Source organism: Leopardus geoffroyi, chromosome D2, assembly GCF_018350155.1.
Source record: "Leopardus geoffroyi isolate Oge1 chromosome D2, O.geoffroyi_Oge1_pat1.0, whole genome shotgun sequence".
Taxonomy (NCBI): Eukaryota; Metazoa; Chordata; class Mammalia; order Carnivora; family Felidae; genus Leopardus; species Leopardus geoffroyi.
The window spans coordinates 30170306-30185831 of record NC_059334.1 but is presented as its reverse complement, the minus strand read 5'-3'; the positions used below and the strand labels follow the sequence as shown (position 1 = coordinate 30185831).

The window sequence follows — 15526 nt, the reverse complement described above, 5'->3', positions numbered from 1 at the left end:
AGAGAGAGTGAGAGGAGATTCCCATGCAGGCTTGGGACACAGAGCCCAACACAGGGCTTGACTGCATGAACCATGAGGATCATGACCTGAGCCAAAATCAAGAGTTGGATGCTTAACTGACTGAGCCACGCAGGTGCCCGTGGCAGATTCTTAAAATACTAAACATATACCTCCCATGACTCAGCAATTCAACTCCTGTTAAAGAACTGAAAACACATGTCCACCAATAAAACCCTTGAATTTTATCTTAATAAAGCTGTTAAAAAAAAAAAAAACAACTAAGGATGTTCAAATCTACCTACCTACCCAGTCCTGAGTGAAAGAAGCCAATTTATTCTATATAATTCCATATGCAAAAAAAAAAAAAAAAAAAAAAAAACTAACCTATGATAACAGAAAACAGATCAGTAGTGGCTTGGTGGGGCTGGGGCGGGTGGTGTAATATTGACTAGGAAGAGGCACAAGGGAATTTGCACAAGGAAATAGAAATGATTGGTATCTTTCTATGCACTCATCAAAACTGCTTGAAAAGGGGGCGCGTGGGTGGTTCAGTCCATTAAGCGGCTGACTTTGGATCAGGTCATGATCTCATGGCTCGTGAGTTTGAGGTCCACGTCGGGCTCTGTGCTGACAGCTCAGAGCCTGGAACACATTTCAGATTCTGTGTCTCCCCTCTCACTGCCCCTCTCCCACCCTCTCTCTCTCTCTCTCTCTCTCTCTCAAAAATAAACATTAAAATTAAAAAAAAAAAAAGCTGCCTGAAAAATATATGTAAGACCTAAGTATTTCAATGCACATAAAGTGTATTTCAAAAATACCAATATAAAAATGAACAAGCTGATACATCTGTATATACATGACATATATGTGACTATGGATACACTTGTATGTCTACAGACTGCATGTGGAAAATACTCACAAAACTGTTAAGCGTATGTACCTCTCAGATGTGAGGGGAAGGGGGTTAAAAGAAGGGAAGGACAATGAGTATATAGGACAACTTTGGGCTTTCCAGATATGTTTTAATTTCTTTCAACTTTGTTCTTCTTTTGTAGTTAAAAATTATTTTAAAATGAGTTCACTGGATTTTCTTTTAAATCATACTGATCTTTGCATTTTCTTATTTAACATAATTTTGACTATACTTTGATGTTTCCACCAGATCATTAGCTGTACACAGGATTGAAGTGTAACTTTGCTATTATTATAACCTATTAACTTCATTCAGAGGTAATTTTCTGAGTTTTGTTTCTTATATAAATCCTGAAGGATGTTTAATGTAATTTGTTTCTTATCTGGTTCATAAATAAATAAATATTCTTTTTTCTTTTCTTCAAAGCTCCTTGGTCCTAGATTGAGGGAGTAGGTTATCACTGATTGGTTATCTTCTATTTTACTTTGTCTCCATTTGAGCTAGACGCCTTTCTTTTGTATTAAGTTCTTGGTAAGATAGGGTTGTGGGGAAGATAAGTGGCGGAAAGGGCAAGATAAAGAAGGAATGAAGTCTAAGTCACATTCCCTTCGAGTTCTATGCCTACTTAGCCTCATCCTCCAGATATCTGCTTTTTCTCAACATCCCAGATACTATGCCCACATTTTACCACTACAGTCCAACTACATTCTCAACCAAAATAAACCATTTGCCTACACGGTGCAATAGGACATGAACTGGAGCCAGAGGCATTTTTCGTTCTTAACTAAAAGTTTTATTCATTTAATCTTTAAAACTTAAAATCTTTTAAATTCAACTGTTTTATGCCCCCCCCCAAGTCAAAGTGCCTTAAAAGTAACAAAATATAAAATAGAATGTTTAGGTTAAAAATGGAGTGCATAATATTTCATCCAGACAGAAAGCATTAATGGATGCTAAAAATCAATGAAAAGTAGTACTAAAGTATCTCCACAAAAGGTAACTACAAAAGCTAAGAGTATAGTATTACCTGGCAGATATCACCTTAACCAAGTGATCAATGTTAGGATCATAGTAATGGAACAAATTGGCATCACGTGCCTCAAGATATGATCCACAGAGAAGAACACAAACTCGCTTCTGTGGCTTTCTCGTTAAAAATGCAGAACCTGAATCTAATCATGAGCAAACATTGAATAAATCCAAATTAAGTGACATCTATAAGAATAACTGACCCATATTCCTTGGACACATCGGATTTGCAAGACTAAAGAAAAAACAACTGAATGCAATGCATGATCTGAGATTATCTTTTGATATACACTACATTAAAGACAATTGGTGAAATTTGATCAGTAGATTAGATAAGGAGAGTATCATATCCATGCTAGTTTACTGATTTTGATCTTTGTACTATCATTATATAAGAAGAGGTCCTTGTTTGTAAGAAGTACACATTTTAGTATGTCTGAAATGTACTCTCAAAGAATTCAGGGGGAAATCCATGTATGTGGAGAGAGAGATAAAGCAAACAAGATAAAACATTAACATTTGGGAAAACTTGGTGAGGGGTGTATGGGAATACTTTGAACTACCCATAGCTTTTCTGTTGCTTGAAATAAAAAAAAAAATTTTTTTTTTAATGTTTTATTTATTTTTGAAAGAGAGACAGGGAGTGCGTGGGGGAAGGGCAGGGTGAGAGGAAGACAGAGTCTGACTCGGGGTTCAAACCCACAAACTGAGAGATCATTGCTTGAGCCGAAGTCAGCTGCTTAACCAACTGAGGCACCCAGGTACCCTCTAAAATTTTTAAAATTTTAATAAAGTCCACAAGAAAGAAGTGGGAAGACCAGAGGCTTTCTCATTTCAAAGCAGAGCACATGACACTGCTTGACCTATGAATTTGATTGAGTTTCTGACTGAAAAGTCAAATTGGAAAACATTGCTTACCTTGTCTTTCTGCGACCATGGGCAGCATGTAACTTCTTCTTCACAGACAATTTTTACTAGAAATTATATTGAGCAGACATTAGCCTGTCAGGCCCTATACCACTGTATTACGTATCATAATGCATAGGACCTTAGGAAATGTGCACCAAGTAACTTAGCTTTCTGATGGTCCTAACTTATTTTAGTGAAGTGATCAAATATCAGAGGCTTTAAATAAACCCTGGACAGCTGGGTTAAATTTCTGATGAAATGTTCTAACCTGCAGTGCAGTTATCTTACACCATCCATTAAGTGAGGGGATAAACTAGACTTCATGGGTAGGGTGATAAAATTAACATTTTGAAATAGTTTTTATTTATCTTAATCAAATAAACTTCAGATTTCTATAAGATTCATCAAAACCCTTACTTCAAGTCAATAATACTTTTGTAAGTGCTTCCCCATGGCTCTATAAATACTTTTACTTCATTTTTTTTCATTTCTTTATTTCAGTGCACCAATATTCAAGGTATCCCTTTCTTGTCCATTCCTTGCCTCCAGTGTAGATGGAGAAGATCAAGTTAATCTCTGAATTTACACTTATTTTTTTTTTCAATGTGCTAACCTCTTATCAGAAATTTAAGATCCAATCCAGGAATCACTGGACGCTCTCCAACAGCTACATCTGGATTGGACAATCTACCGAAAACCTGAAATTTACTGCCTGTTACCCAGATTTCTTGACAGTCAAACCAAAACATTTTATAAGAACGTAAGAAAAGACAAGTAGTGTTAAAAGTCATCAGTCAAGAAAGAATACACATACACACAATGGTAGGAAGACCAGAGAGACATAATCAAATGCAAGACGTGATCGAGGACTGATTGTTAAATCAGGAGGAATACAGCTAGAAAGGTTTGTTGGGGGGGGGGGGGAGGGAGGATAATTGAAAAGATTTTTAGATGGACAGTATTTTAGATTAGACTGAATCAATATTAAATTTATTTAGTGTGATCATTGTATTGTGGTTACATTGAAGAATATTCTTTTCTTAGGAGAGGTATGCTGAAGTATTTATAGGTAAAATGTCACATGCTCCAGCAAAAAAAAAAAAAAAAATATATATATATATATATATATATATTTTAAGTATATAAAATAATACAGATGTTCAATGTATTTTTCTTTCAACTTTTTTGTAGGCTTAGTTTTTCAAATAAAAATTAGACAAAAATTAATCAAATTAAACTAAATGTATTAGATATGTATTCTGATTTCCATAGCAATTCATTAACACAGACTATTCAGACCTGGACGGATGATTTGAGACAACACAGTTTCTCTTATACACTGAGATGTCACTATAGTAACATCTGACAGTTCCAACTTAACTGACTAAACTTAGGCCATGATATGTATTAATTTGATCATTCATGAAACTAACATTTATTGAATTATAGGCACAAGGTATTACACTAAGATATCCTGGAGACCACAAAGTTAACTGCTGCTCTAAACCTAAAAGTTATGATTGTTCTCATAACAAAAACAATAATGATGGTGAAAGCTATCATTTATTGAAGATCAACTACATATGGGATAAATTAAGAAAATTAAAAATTATGCAAGCTGCCAAATAATCCTGTAGGTTAGTTACTGCTCCCCTTTTACAAATAATGAAAATGTGTCTCAGAGAGTTCACTTAAAATTTCTTAGGTCATGCTTCAGATTCTACATCTCCCTTTCTCTCTCTAGCTCATCCCAGCTTTTGCTCTGTCTCTCAAAAATAAATAAAAACACTAAGAAAAAATGTTTTCTTAGGTCATATAGTAAATAGAAGAAGCAGCAGCAGAGCTTAACTCAGGGCTATGTGACATTAAAGGTCATGTACCTTCCTTTGGGTGCCGCTGATACAGGAGATGCACAGTTCAAATATGAACTGTAACTGTAGGTTCAAAAATGAAAAGTAATCAAAAGCACTAAATATTTATGATATCAACATTTAAATACTCAGAAAATTTCAATATGTTTTTTCCTATTTTGTCTAAAGTAATTTTAAGCTTATTTCAAAAATTGAAAATTAGATAACTTTGTCTTTTTCTAAAGTAGAATGAATACATAGGATATTAAGTGAAAACATTGCTTTCTAAGAAAAAATACTTTCAGATATTTAAGATAATTTTTTTGATAATTTAGTGAGAACTTTATTATGTGACTCTTATCTGTAAGAAAACAGGCTTAAAAGATACATAACCTGGAAACATCACTAAAACTTATATTCTGCTTCAGATGTCTTCATATCCATCTACCTTTGTCTCTGTACCCAAGTTGTTTTTTTTTTAAGTTTATTTATTTTGTTAATTTTTTTTTTCAACTTTTATTTATTTTTGGGACAGAGAGAGACAGAGCATGAACGGGGGAGGGGCAGAGAGAGAGGGAGACACAGAATCGGAAACAGGCTCCAGGCTCTGAGCCATCAGCCCAGAGCCTGACGCGGGGCTCGAACTCATGGACCACGAGATCGTGACCTGGCTGAAGTCGGACGCTTAACCGACTGCGCCACCCAGGCGCCCCTGTTTATTTATTTTGAAAGAGACAGAGACAGCACAAGTGGGGAAGGGGCAGAGAGCAAGAGGGAGAGAGAAAGAATCCCAAGCAGGCTCCCTGCTGCCAGTACAGAGCCCGATGCAGGGCTGGAACCCACTAAGCAGGGAGATCATGACCTGAGCCAAAACCAAGTCTCAGATGCTCAACAAACTGAGCCACCCAGGTGCCCCTGTACCTGAGTTCTATAATTCAAACTAATCATCAAGTGTGAGATTATTTTTCATACTGATGATATTCTAGCTTTATTAATAGAATACTTGATTCTATAATATATTTATAAATAAAGGGGGAAAGAGAAATTTAGTGCTTTCAAGGTTTAAACTCTTATTTCTGGGGCACCTGGGTGGCTCAGTGGATTAAGCATCGGACTTCAGCCCAGTTTATGATCTCGTGGTTTGTGGGTTCCATCCCCACATCCGGCTGTCTGCTGTCAGCATGAGCACTCTGCAGATCCTCTGTTCCCCCCCTCTCTCTGCCCCTCTCCCACTTGCACTCTCTCTCAAAAATAAATAAGCATTTAAAAATAAATAAATAAATAAATAAATAAATAAATAAATAAATAAACAAACAAACAAATAAAGTCTTATTTCTGATATCCCTCATGATAAAAAGCAGAAATTACATTTTTACAAGGAAAGAAAAGGCTTTCTGGGATATAAGTTTATATATTTCTTTTTATAATTTTTAAAATATTTATTTATTTTTGAGGGGGAGGGTAGGGGCAGAGAGAGAGGGAGACAGATGATCCAAAGCAGGATCTATGCCCAACACCAACAAATCTGATGCAGGGCTCGAACTCACAAACCATGAGATCATGACCTGAGCTGAAGTTGGACCTTAACCAACTGAGTCACCCAAGTACCCAGGTGCCCAGGTTTAATGAAAGAATTAAGTGAATATGCTGCTAAGAAAATACACATTTTCTGAAAGACTCAATAATTTTAATAACATACATTACACCTTCAGATATAATAATATACTGATAAATTACTATATGCCATGCTGTCTTAACCACTTTACATGTATTAAAAAATTTTTTTAATGTTTATTTATTTTTGAGAGACAGAGTGACAGAGAATGAGCAGGGGAGGGGCAGAGAGAGAGGGAGACACAGAATCCAAAGCAGGCTCCAGGCTCTGAGCTCTCAGCATGGAGCCCAACACGGGGCTCAAACCCAGGAACCACGAGATCATGACCTGAGCCAAAGTCAGACATTTAACTGACTGAGTCACCCAGGCGCCCCACCACTTTACATGTATCAAATAATTAATTTAACTCTACAACAATCCTATAACCTTATGTGGGTATGTTTAGGTGTGTACTATATTTAAAATTAAATACACACAATATATAATACTTAAACAATTTAGTTATTTAAAATAACCTGGTCCCTATAATAAGTTTATTGTTTAACATCTGGTTCCTTAGAACCATGAAAAGAACATGTGTTTTAATCAAATTCATATGACATCAGTAATTTTTAAAAATAGATGATAAAACGATAGCATCTCTTCTCTTAAAATCTGTCACATGCAGAAAGTCCTGCTTTTAGTTCAAAAAGTATTCAGAGTCAGCCTTTAAAGCAATAAATCAGGGGTGCCTGGGTGGCTCAGTCAGGTAAGTGTCCAACTCTTGACTTTGGCTCAGGTCATGATCTCGCGGTTCCTGAGTAGGAGCCCCACATTGAGCTCTGTGTTGGCAGTGGGGAGCCGACTTGGGATTTTGCCCCCGCCCCATCCCCCCCAACTTGTTCTCTATCTCCCTTTCAAAATAAATAAAAATAAAGCTTAAAAATTTTAAAAACTAAAAAAATAACCACAATAAATCATCAGAACAAGTCAAAAAAAGATTCTATAATCTTTATTCTCTTGCTTAGGCCACTGTGGCAGGTAAATCTTATCATCAAATCTTTAAATAAACATTTTTAGAACATATTTTGGGCATTAAATTAATTACATTTGAAAATTAATTACAATACTAGTAACGTTTCGACAAAAACTTAATATTTTTTATTTAGCTCTTTTTTTTTTTTAATTTTTTTTTTCAACGTTTATTTATTTTTGGGACAGAGAGAGACAGAGCATGAACGGGGGAGGGGCAGAGAGAGAGGGAGACACAGAATCGGAAACAGGCTCCAGGCTCTGAGCCCTCAGCCCAGAGCCTGACGCGGGGCTCGAACTCACGGACCGCGAGATCGTGACCTGGCTGAAGTCAGGCTGACGCTTAACCCACTGCGCCACCCAGGCGCCCCTTATTTAGCTCTTTTTATCTGACTCTTCAGAATACATTCTAGTCCAGCACTATCAAAACACAAACACAGTATCAAATGAGCATAAACATTCAAGAAACAAGGTATATATTCTTTTCTTAGCTAGGAAGAATTCAACAGATTTTTTTTTTTTTTCTGGTAGCTTGAATGAAATTTTCCTCAAGCCCATTCACCCCACTTGGCTTTTATTCACTGATTCTTTGGGATCATTCCTAGAAATTACAGAATGAACATGGGCCTTGAGTCACTGGAAATGTACGTGCTCCAATAATAAATGAATGATTTGACTGTGTGTGAGCTTGGCTTAGTGAGAACCCAGCCCTGAAATCAGTCTGATCATCTCTGGGCAAAATGCTATATTACAATTTCTGGGTATGCAAACCAGAAGCCCCATGTGTGCCTTTGATCATGTGAATAAACACTGATGGATGAGCACACATCTTTGACAATTTTTGCCAGTTTATGACATAATGAGGAAAATAAGGACCATGTGTTGAATCATTAAACTAAATAATTAAATTTATATGACTGTCCTGTATTCTGAGATTATCTTCTTATAATTTATACGGATTTTTTAAAGCTAGTATTGCTTTGCGGATACTGTCATCACCCACTCTGAATTTTTTCCGCACTGCTCTATTATATTCAGAAGACCGGGATTCATTGCACGAGACTATGAAAGACTATCAAAATGGCATGCTTTTTTTCCTGAACAATGGTCAAGCTCCGCATGTGATCACTTAAGTTTGCAACATGTTACTATAAATCATAGAGTGTTACATTATAACCAGAGTTAAGAAAAGTTTACTAATGATTTTTTTTTTTTACTAACTGAAACAAAGTTGTAGATAAGTGTGCAGAGAAAACGTTTTAGTAACATTGTTATCTTCCTTGTCTCCTAGCTTAATGGGTTTTAAAAATAAACAAGGTAACTCAATGATATCAAATTTGGTACTTTTTTCAGCACTAGTATAGGTAACAATTTACAAATGAAGTAAATTTCCCTAGCTTGGCATTTTGTTTGTTTGTTTCATTCAAAGCATGTACAATTTGTAATTTTTTCATTTGTCTTTAATTTTGTTTTGTTTTGTTTTTTTGCCTGCCTTCCCTAAGTAATAGTTAACCTCTATGAGGGCAGAAATAATTTTGGTCTTGTACACCATTGTAGTCCCAGCATTTAGTAAATGCTAAGAAAATATTTATTGGATATAAATGATGTTGTTCAGGAAACTGAACTTACTGAGCATTTACTATGTGCCAGACAATGACGGTACTAGATATTTTGAATGTCACTATGTCTTGCAAATCAAGACCATGTATGAATATGATTTATTATTTATTCTCCTTTTAAAACATAAGTCCTAAAGACCTAAGAGTAGCTATAGGTGAGTGTCTTCTTCTCCCCTAGTGAGATACATGTCTTATGTCCCCCCCACCACCACTTGTTCTTTTCCTTTATCAGCATCATCAAGGAAGGAAGGAAACAGTGAAGAGTAGGGCCTGCCAGTGTAGAAGCTAGCAGGAAGATCACTTAGCTTTCATTTTTTCTTTTCTAAATAATCTGTAGACAGTTTCCTGGTTTAATATCCACTGACATTTCTTTAAATTTGTTCACTCAGTTCTTCCAAATACTACTTTGATGATATTTTGTAACCAAATAGCTAGAAAATATCCCTTATTGGCCTAGAAAGAGTGTGTCTAATTACAGAAGGTATAAATGTGGCCCATGCTCAGGGATGCCCATACTTTTTATTCTGAATGATTTTAGATTTACAGGTAAGTTGCAAACACTGTATGGGGTTGCTTATATACACTTCACCCAGCTTTGCCTAATGTTACTCTCTTACATAATAATGGCTCTAGTACTATTTTTGACCCTACTATACTGTCCCTGTGGTCATTAGTGATGCTGAATATGTTCTGTTTGCCCCTCTAGGTCCATACCCCATCTTACACACCCTCTTACATGCCACAGGAGGTTCACTGGGACATATTTTATCCGTATGCTCCCTTCCCTTTTGGCTTCTGATTGGATCCGCCAATGAAAGCAGCAAGAAACTGGAGGGCAGGGTATTTATTTCCAACCCCCCTACCTCCCGACCCAAAGAACTTTATTTCTGCAGAAACATCCCTTTACCAAATCCACAACAAAGCCCTGCGACATCTCTTCCACTCCAGTCATGCTTTATGCCTGGATACCTGCTCCCACATGCTGGTCTCTCCAGGCCTATGGGTGGTGAGAACTCTCTGCTGTCACTAACCCTGGGATGCTTTGACATCCCTAGTTTTTTCCTTAATCTTACTTACAGTTCTTAAACAATTCCCTTTTTAAATTCCCCCTCACTACCCCCAAATAACTGTGCGATCTGATTTTTTTCCCAGGGACAATGATTGGTAACCTAACCAAAGTGATATTAGTTTAAAATTGATTTTCTCTTAAGAAAATTTAAGGGAGTATATCCTTTTACTCTGACACACCAAGTTGAGATTATTCATGTAAATGTTTCTACCAAACAGAGCTGCAAGTCATGCCATTCACAAGTGCAATATTATGAATCAATCACTGAAATTACTTCATACATTTAGCTTGCTCAAGAGTCAAGGAGACAATTACAGCACAGCCAATAAGCTGCCATGTATATATCACAGCAACTCTAGTGATAATCAATAGGGTTTCAGTTGGAACCTGTCCTCCAGAACCAGTGGGGGCAAGCATCTGTGCCAAGCCCCTCCCCCCCCCCCCCAACACCACCACCCCCATCATCTGATACCCATTCTGGCCATGAGTGCTTTGGACAGAAACTGTCATTTCAGTTAGAGGAAATTATCTCTCTCGGCAGGGATTGGAGGTCACATCTACAGTTTTAAATTATGAACTACAATAGAATAAATATGCTATCGACATAGACAGTAGATTGCTTAAAAATTAGAGGTATGAGACATACCAGGCAATTTCAGCCCCACAACTGGATTCAGTATTTAGTTGGCAAGTTCAGAGTAGGATGGACAAGCTTCAAGTCTGCACCCAATTTCCTTAATCAGACTCTTCACCTATCCAACTGCTTCTCCACAGATAATGAAAGTGAAGATCAGCGGGGATGCCTACAGCATCTACCCTGACAAAGAGCAGGGGACCCAGGAGATCTGAAGATCTAAGAGGCCAGAGTCAAAGCAAGCAGACTGGATCTCTGGCACAATGCCAAATGCAAAGAGCCAATTACAAAAGGAGACCAAGTTGTAACCTGTAGACTCCCGTCACCACTCTCCCAGGTAGCAGCCTGCTGGAACCCTAAGTCCTCACCTATAAAACCTTAAACTGAAGGTTGTGCTCTTCCTCCCTCCCTCCCCAAGTATGGATTCAGTTTTCCTCACATCTCCTTCAGGGTTGTACCATATTCTACTTATTTTACCCATATCAAACGAAAATCTGACAGCATTTTAGCATTTCTACTGTGGAGCGAAGAAACAAAGCTTTCTTTGGAGAACAAAATACATTACAGCCAACAGAAAACTGAAGAAAACATTTTAAAATGCCAACATCAGGGGGAAATTATTATTTTTTCCTTTAAGGGCATTTCCCTACTCTTGTACAACAATTGATAGATACACGAAAGTGAGCAACAATTCAGTTCTGCTTTCCGTGGCCCGTGAAATTCAGCCACCCACAGGCATTTATTTTAAAATAAGTCAGAGTCCATTGCCATGATTCAAAAAAGCAACACACAGTATATTTACTTCTGAAATTTATTTCAGGTGACAAGACACCCACAGACTAACAAAATAAACATAGAATTAAATAGTATTCCCAAAGCCCAATTCTACTTCTTAGCAAAGGCAGATGATGCTTTAGCTACCAAGCTTAGTCTATATTAGTGTGTCCATGTAATTGACCTCTTTCTCCTATACCCTCATTCCACCCCCTGCAAATTTGAGAGCCATTTTAACAACAGCACTAAAACAATTTCTCACTTGAAGATTTGAAGACAAAACACCTAAGATGGATACACCCAACCCAGAAGGTGTAAGAAGAGATGAAGAAATATAATCAGGGCTTTTGATGATATTAATTCTATAGTTAGAGGAAGGGAAGGAAGTGAGAGGGGGTGAGCGAATCAACATGCAGAAGAAAAACAGGAGGGGTTAATTTACCCTGAAAATAACCAGTATTCTATTTGTCCAGGCCCAATGAGAATTTGTGCCAAGCAATTTCATTCATTTCACGGTGCCTAGAACACTGATGACTGTGTGGTAAATATTAAACAAATACTTGTTGGTTGATGAAAATGTACATGGCAGTGCCATATACACACAGGAAACAGAAACTCAAGGTGGTCAGACAAATTTGAAAGCAATGCAAGGTTTGGTTCTCCATGGTAATAACATTTTCAAGGCACACAACTGGGGAAGCAAATGAGATAAAAATTTGCCACATCCATAGCTCAACATGTTGTTCCTCTTTGAGTGCTAAAACTTTATTTGCAAAAGAAAAGCTAAGATTAGGTTTAAAATATTTTTAATTATATATACATAATATAATTTTAAAGACCAGTTAAGTTTTATTGCTTAATATGTCTTTATGATTTAAAAAGGTTACTTGCTCAGGTTGGTTACATTTTAAATAGCAATATACCACTTGAAACCTTTAACACATAAGCACCCATTTACTGAACTAAAGCTAGCCTTGAACTTTTAGTAAGCCATATGCTTTTAAATTAACCCTTCTAAATACTGTACAAAGCTCATAACACAGACTGTTAGCTTATAGCTGAATTAGGTTACTACTAAATACTCATTAGGCAAACTATTGAAAATAATGAAACCATGCATATTCCTACAGCTCTATGAAGCCCGAAATTAAAAATGATACAGTGAGAATTTGGGATTAAGCAATTTGGCTGATCTCAATGGCTTACACATTTTAAGTTGAACTAAAACCTCTAAGGACCTTTTCCTTTGGAAAGAAAAACCACACATTTTAAAATAGTATCTAATGGAAGGTCTATTAAAATCACAATGGATCATAGCTGTCAACTTCAAATAGTGTCTCTCTCCTTAAGAGCTTAAGTTTACACACTGGTGCAACACCACAAATGCAGATGCTACAAAGGGATCTACAGAGGAAAAAACAAATTTTATTCACAACACTTTGCATATAAACTTTTCCTTCTGGAGACTTGTGTGGGGTTGAAAATAAAGGATGCTAATATGCACATTATGCAGCACATCAAGAAAAGAGAAAACACTTTAGTTGAGTGAAAATTCATTTATCTACTGAAAATCCGGGAGAATTCACATCCACTGTACTGCAAATTTACTCCTAAGTGACAGAAAAATACTATATGAAATGGAAAAAAAATTAAATATGATTTAATCAATAGCTGATTACCTTTAAAACTTTGGGCTTCTTTTCCCTCTGGGGCCTCTTGTTTTCTTTTATAACCTAAAAAAAATCAAATTGCAAAATGAGCCTCCGTTTAAGAAAAAAAATTAGCTCCCACCCCCCCAAATTTTTTGGCTATTTCTCTAGAAAACTACTTATACCATTTAAAATCATCAACATGTTTGCTAGGCAGAACCTAAAGAGCTTATGTAAAATGTATACTTTAAAAGTCACTGAAAAAAAGCCTTGCATAAATATGAAGTAGGGAAATACCCTTTTTTCCCCTTAAAGTCTGTCTTAATTAGCCTCTGCATTCTTCACAGCGAAGCCCACGAGGTAGCCATCTTGCTTGCTTCTGCAGAGGAAGCCTCTACAGTGGAACAGTTCTGCAAACTGCTTTTTGGTATTATTATCATGGTGTTTAAAGGCAGCCCTGGCCTGCCAGCACTGTAGACGTGCTGGGCATGCCTTTTGCAAAAACAGCCCCACAAAGAGTGCAGCCAATGGCAATGCAGAGCTTAGCAACTCCAAAGTGATCTTCTCTGCTAGCCTTCCTAGACAAAGGATCTCCTGTGCGGCTCCGCTCTCACCACAGGACACAGGCAGCCACAAGCTGCGACATGGAGTGCGCTGCAGAGGATCTGGTCGCGCCGAAATCACAGGAGGCTTCAGCAAAAACAATGCACACAAATCCCCCAGGTCTCCGCCATCGGATCGATGGCGGAGGCTCCCTGATTAGTAACCTCTTGGCGGCTCCGAGGGCAGGTCTGCGCGGGGGGAGGGGTGCGCGGCTCTGCCTCCAACGTACAGGAGATATAACTGAGCCGAGGGGGGCATTTGGGCTTGCTGAAACTCTGGAAGGTATTGTGCATTTTTACTTTATAAGGCAAGGCTAAATATTGGCGATATTTAAGGCAGGGAGGTTATGTGAGGACAGTGTAGGCTCAGCTGTTGGGCTGCGTGTCTCATTCCCCGGGAACCACACCTCTTTGCAGCAGGCGCTTTGCCCAGAAACACAGCAATTTGATTTCTGTCAATAAATGTCCAATGACAAAGGCGGATTAGAAAATACTAATGAAGCCACTTAAAAGGAAAAGGACAGGATGAGGACAAGGAGAAGGGGAGGAGTTTACAAAATATACTTGCCACTCTGAGTGGCTGGAGAAAAAAAAAAGACTTCTCTCTTGCTCTGCACATTTCTGGTGACCTTCATTTCCCAGAGAAAATTCCTACTGTCCCAAGGTGGGCTCAGACCTTTGGGATAGAAGGGGCACCTTTGGCTCCTCTGTCTCCCAAGATCATCAGCTGTCACCGAGCATCTCCCGGTGGAGCTGCCAAGTGGGTCCCCACGTGGAGCCTGTCTGCGCAGCAGGCTGATGGTCAGTCGGGGCCACCCACTTCCCAGGAATTGGGAGCGAAGCCAGAGGTGGCACAGGCAGCCACCCACACTCACGCACCTGGACTGCCACTGTGCCCAGTGGGTGGTAGGCACTGGGAGAGCTGGGCACCAGAGCCAGAACTTGCCAGACCCTGAGAGTGGCAGAGCCAGAGGAGTTCAGCTCCCTCCCCTTAAGCCCCCTGGCCAGGCAACAGTGGCAGGAGAAAAAGAACCAAGACAGCTGCTGTGAGCTGGCAGGTCTCAAGGTCACTGCCAAAATGTAGTGAAGAGGCCAGTCACAGTCCCATCATAGCCACCTTGACAGCTGCACAGATCTTGGGAAGACAGCCTCAGCTCCATCCTCCCAGGGCCAAAGTTTCAGCAACACATTTAGGGGATTGGCAGGAGGGCCTCCCTTGCTGCTCAGCCAAAGATGGGTTTTCCACTTGCAGTTGGATTCAGAACAGATTCCCACAACCAGAAATCAGGAACAGAGCGAGGGCCGGAAGGCCTGTATTTCATCACCCTGGATTCCTAGCCTTTCGGTTTGCCACAAAAGCACGCTTTTCTTGTTAGGATGGTAAGTCCAACATGCACTCTTTTCCGACTTTAAACTACCTCTCTCTCACCTACCCACCCTCAAATTTTTAACAAATGTAAAAAGCAAGCCTCCTGGTAGCAAAACCAGTGGATTCTGACCTATCTACATCTTTCAGGGCAACTTCAAGCACACTGTGCCCACACCAAGAAGCTCTCTGTGGTGAATGAAGCATCCACGAAGCAGGTAGGAAAACAGGACATAATACAACAAGATTTGAAAACGGCCCTACATTTCTTTTTCTTTGAAGTTTGTGTGTGTGTGCATGATAAAATATACATAACATAAAATTTGCCATTTTAACCATTGATAAGTGTACAAATTTAGTAGCATTACATTCATTCACAATGTTGTGAAGCTATTCCCCCCTCTCCATTTCCAGCTCTGTTTGATTATCCCAAACAGAAACTCTATATCCATTCCACAATAAGTCCTCATTCACCTTCTCTCAGCC

The 15526-nt window shown here is 38.4% G+C and overlaps 1 protein-coding gene across 5 annotated transcripts in view; it reads right to left on the bottom strand.

Moving 5' to 3' along the window:
* Positions 1-15526, bottom strand: part of TET1 (tet methylcytosine dioxygenase 1) — a 135667-nt gene that overhangs the window by 83990 nt on the left and 36151 nt on the right. For all 5 annotated transcript variants that reach the window (XM_045437614.1, XM_045437617.1, XM_045437619.1 and 2 more), the window contains one exon: positions 13103-13156. In XM_045437614.1, coding sequence (XP_045293570.1) covers positions 13103-13156 — 54 coding nt within the window. The remainder of the gene's footprint in view (positions 1-13102; positions 13157-15526) is intronic.